A 5,010-nucleotide genomic window follows, 5' to 3' on the forward strand; every position below is an offset into this window, starting at 1 on the left:
CAGGTGTTGTCCACAAAAATTTCCAAAATTTACAACTTTTCGGTCACTCTCGTTGAACAGGAAAAATGTCTGTCTTTATTACATCTAATATTTCGAAGAAATCAGTACCACTATACTCGGCTAGAGATTGGTTCGGTTAGGCTTTTGTTTAAGTAAAATTTCGGCTCTTTCATCAGGGTTTTGTTTATAACCCCAATTCCCTAACCGCTTAATTATTTAACTACTTCTTAAGTAGAAATAAGTCGAAACCGGTTACTTTGTACTCGAATATTTGTAGTCTCGGGAAAAAAGTGGAAACACAAANCTTTTGATTCGTTCACGGTTACAAGAAATCACCACATAGAGTCTCTCAAGTCTCCGTAGATATAACAAACACAGAAATAAATAACAAAATAAATTGTAGCTATGTGTCGATTCCGCGCGACACGTCCGAACATGTAAGCTGAACAATAGTGTGGGGTAATGAGTAATCAAGAGTTGCGTGGCGCTCAAACAAAAGACGAATCGACGAGATTTGAAAATCGTAAGTCGGGGTATTACTGTACTGTATTTTTTTTTTAATCGCCAAAACGCTGCTGTGTTTTAAAGGTTTCACCAAATCTACTTGCAAATTAAAAATATGTTACAAATCTAAAAGTTTTCATGGGCGAATAGTAGAAAAACTCCTGTCAGCAGATTAGAGAGTCTCTGTAATCTGTGCCGCTGCTCGACCTTCGACCATTAAGTCAAATCAAAATTATGCCGATCGAACCAGATGCTTTTATTCCTTGCCCTTCCATAATATTCCTTTATTCCTTGCCCATGGCAGGTTCGATCCAAGGTCCTAGAATTCTAGGACTTTGGATCGAACCTGCCATGGGCAAGGAATAAAGGTTCTCTTATTGCTTACAGGGCGGAAAAAGGGCTGTTAATGAGGGAAAGAGTTCAATGCGCTTTGTCTAAAACTTATCTATTTTTATACTAAAAATGAGTATTTTTGATCATATATTGCCAGCATTTTTTAACAATAATTCTGTATGTGAAGTTATAAATTTTTAATAAATTTGATTATCGTAAAATATATTAAAGCAAATTTGAAAATAAAATAAAAATCATTTCATCTGTTTCAGACATGAAAATTTTTGACGAAATATGTTTAAATATTGGACGAATTTTACTAAGAAATACACCTAAATTCGTATCGAATTAAAATAATATCACAATATATAAAAACAAAACAAATTTTACTAAAATTCAGAATATATAAAATTTAAAAATTTAAAAATAGCGCAAATTTAAAAGTATTTTGAAAGAAATTATTTTATTCGTCCTAACAAAAATTTTATGTGACGTCACATTCAGATTGATTGTAAATTCAGGGAAATTCCCTCGAGAAAGACAGCTTTTACTACATATTCCGTAGAAAGGGAAAAAAGTAAGAATTAAAAGGAAAAATTTTGAAATAATTTTAAAATATTTGATCGAATTATATATATTTATTACCAGCCATTTATACAAAAATTATTTTAAATTAATTTATTTAAGTCTTTTATCGATTTACATTTTATTTAAATGTTATGTTTTGACAAAGATAGGAATATATCCCTACAGATAGGGAAATAACGATAAAAACATTCAAGAAGAAACAGACAACAATGTCGTGTTCGGATTCGCAATCGTCCAACAAAACGTGGGAATTAAGTATGTACGAATTGCATAGAACTCCTCAGGATTTAATTACAGACAATACAGAAATAGCAGTGTTACCTAGAAGTCTTCGTACCGAGTTGAGATGCCCTATTTGTTTAGATTTATTAAAAAATACCATGACAACCAAAGAGTGTTTGCATCGCTTCTGTCAAGAATGCATTATAACAGCTCTGAGAAGTGGAAACAAAGAATGTCCGAACTGTAGAAAAAAACTTGTTTCGAAAAGATCGTTACGTCCCGATCCGAATTTTGACATGCTTATCTCGAAGATTTATCCCAGTAGAGAAGAATACGAAGCTCATCAAGAAAGAGAATTGGCAGAATTGAATGTACAACATAGTCAGGCTGTTGCTCATAGCATAGAAGAAGGAATGAGAATGCAAGTATTGAATCGAACAAATCAAAAAGTTAAGAAACAGTTTGGCGAAGAGAACGGTTCCTTGCCCGTTCCGCTACCCGTTCCGGCGTCCAAGCCGAATCCCACCGTTCCCGTCTCCATACCCGTTTCCATTCCGGTGCCGGTCTCCGTCGACGGTGCGTCGTCGCAGCCCCGTAAGAAACAGAAGTTGAGATTGGAAGTGGATTTGCCTTCGAGAGAACGGGACGATCACGACGGCGGAACGGAATCCGAGACGTTGGAAGCCGTCGGACAGGACGTGGAAATCGGTCCCGGAGCGCCGAATGAAATCGAACTCGTTTTCAAACCCCATCCCGACGACGTGGACGATACGGATCTGAATTTGTTGCAAGTTAGATATATCAAGACTACCGCAAATGCTACAGGTAAAATATGTTTTAAAATTATGTAATTTAAAAATTTATCTTAAAAAGAGAGAAATAAATTAGGAAGATAAATGTGTTGGTGTCGTTCGAAGAAAAAGATTGACTTTTCCAAGATGTATTTTACAGAATCAAAAATTCAAAGAAGTTATCAAATTCTTATTAATAAATTAAACTTTAAATGAATTTGAAATTTAATTTTGAATAATTGTTTTAGGTTTTGTCAGATGGTTCGTGGTAAATTATTTGCTGCATCTGTGAGGGTTCCGAATTGAAATCCAATCCAAACTCTTGTGATTTTACGGATATTTTGGTTGCCTCGCTCTTCCTTCTCATTAGTGTACTGAACAATTTCTTTACTGGTTGGGCACATTGATAATGGACAAAACTACTACCAGCCAGAAAAGACACAATATACTAATAAACATTATGTAGTAATATTAGTTAATACAGTAGAACCCCTCTAGTCCGTCACTCCAGTTAATCCGACCGTGGTCGGAGTCAAGAAACTTGTCCCGACTCGTCGGTGACTCACCGTCCGTGGTGTTTTTCTGTGTTCGTTACAGTATATGTTTTACATTGTGTGTACATGTACAGTTTTGTGTGTGTTTTCAACATGTCAGGAGTGAAACGTAAACACGTTACTCTTTCATTAAATGAAAAATTAGCAGTGCTACAAAGACTGGACAAAGGGGAAGATTGTTTATTTTACTTTTTTCTGATAATCCGACCTTTTTTGCGTTCCGACCATACCTCCAGTCCCAAAGGTGACAGATTAGAGGGGTTCTACTGTATAGTTGCCAGTTATGTAATGTTTGTTAATCCACAATATAGTAAGTATGGATTTCAAAATATTCAGGATTTGCAAGTTTTATTATCCTATCTTGACTGATTGAAAAAATTTCACGAACAACAAAATAAAATCAAAGAGTAATTTTGATTTTATTTTTTGTATTCCATCTTGAGAATAATTTTTCTCTTTTTAAAACTAAATTCAATAAAAATCAAATTAAATGAACATTGCTAAATAACTTCTAAATGACAACTAATGAGTATTATGAATTTATAACTATTATCAATAATTTCAAAATTATTAATATTGTATTTTGATTGTTAAATCTTGTATTTTCTTAAAATATTTAAATTGTTATAGGCTCATAATCCATATACTCTGGTGATTTAATGCTTATAAAACATATAACTGAATTAAATACGAAATAAATAAATAAATTGTTATATTTTTTTAATAAATTAATGCATGTCAGGGCATTAAGCATAGGTTTACCAGATCAAACTAGGACAGGCAATAGAAGACCCATAACCATTTATTACAATTCAACATATGTAAATTTTTTGTAACATGAGATTTAGTAGCCTAATTATGATGAGAAAGCATTACATGCATAAAGAATAGTTAGCCACTGACTGACTCAATGTAAATAGTATGCTGTTTTTGCTCTGTGGTGGAAGATAGAAGGGGTGCATCCCTATATTTAATGCACAAGACATCACGGTCTTCTGGGACCAGGCCTCTATCATAAAAGCTACTAGATCTAAGCACACAGTAAAGTATCTGGAAAAATTGGAAATCCAGAGGGCACAGAAGAGCATGCAGTGCATTAACTATAGTGATGCCAACGGGCTTTCGTCCGCTTGGAAATCTTTTTGTGATATAAAGGCTTAATTAAGCTTAAGTTGACCCTTGATAGATAGATAGATAATTTATTTATTTATTATTTTAAACATACCAAATTTTTTTGTATGTAACGCTTTTATTAATAACGTGTTACTTATTAATATTTATTCGTTTGCGTAATTTTTTTAATTTCTCATTCGATTTTAGAGAAATAACTGATGATGGATGCTTAATGCATTTGAAAACGTTCTTATGTTATTAAACAATTATGCTGGACTTTTGAATGGTTTTTTTATTTTATTTTATTGAATTTAGTCTCCAGTAAGCAAGTATACTTTTATTTATAAGCAGGGATGCACAACCTTTTCTGAAGAAGGGCCAAATTAGGATTAAGTTTACTGACTGGGGGCCGGATCTCCAAGTGATTAATGCGATGTCTGATGCAATTTGCGAGATTCTTTGTTGTATCGTCATGTGGTTAAGACTGATTGTTTGAAAACACTGTCTTCTCAGGACACATCTTACTTGCGATGATAAGACACTTTCTTATCATATCGCCATCTGTGAAAGGTTTCCCATTCTTGGCTATTAAAGCAGATATTTCTAGGCTGACTTCAACAGCCGCATCCAATTCTCCAGATTGTTTCTTGAACACATTTTGTTGGCTGATTAGTGATCGTCGTAACGATTCGATTTTTCGTTTGCGTTCCATACCTTGCAGAAGGAAATCCTTGTGTTGGCTTTCATGATGTCGCTTCAGGTTGAATTCTTTTGGCACTGCTATTAGTCCATTGCACAAAAGGCAAATAATGCTGTTGTTCTGTTGCACAAAACAGTACTTGTTAGTCCACACTTCCACTTCTTGAAACTGATGATTCTCGCGATTGACCTTGCGTTTAATGCCC

General features: G+C 34.1%; 1 protein-coding gene across 1 annotated transcript; it reads left to right on the forward strand.

Moving 5' to 3' along the window:
• Nucleotides 1-1,567: 1,567 nt before the first annotated feature.
• On the forward strand, nt 1,568-2,513 carry LOC111636859 (E3 ubiquitin-protein ligase RING2-A-like). Its single transcript, XM_023382249.1, has one exon. The coding sequence runs from the start codon at nt 1,635-1,637 to the stop codon at nt 2,496-2,498; it is 864 nt and encodes a 287-aa protein (XP_023238017.1). The 5' UTR covers nt 1,568-1,634; the 3' UTR covers nt 2,499-2,513.
• Nucleotides 2,514-5,010: the final 2,497 nt, after the last annotated feature.

The sequence above is a fragment of the Centruroides sculpturatus genome, unplaced genomic scaffold (genome assembly GCF_000671375.1).
Source record: "Centruroides sculpturatus isolate CEXI.00-Female unplaced genomic scaffold, Cexi_2.0 scaffold1043, whole genome shotgun sequence".
In the NCBI taxonomy this organism is placed as follows: Eukaryota; Metazoa; Arthropoda; class Arachnida; order Scorpiones; family Buthidae; genus Centruroides; species Centruroides sculpturatus.

Coding starts and splice junctions, on each gene's coding strand:
- LOC111636859 (XM_023382249.1), top strand. CDS start 1,635: ATGTCGTGTTCGGATTCGCAATCGTCCAACAAAACGTGGGAATTAAGT.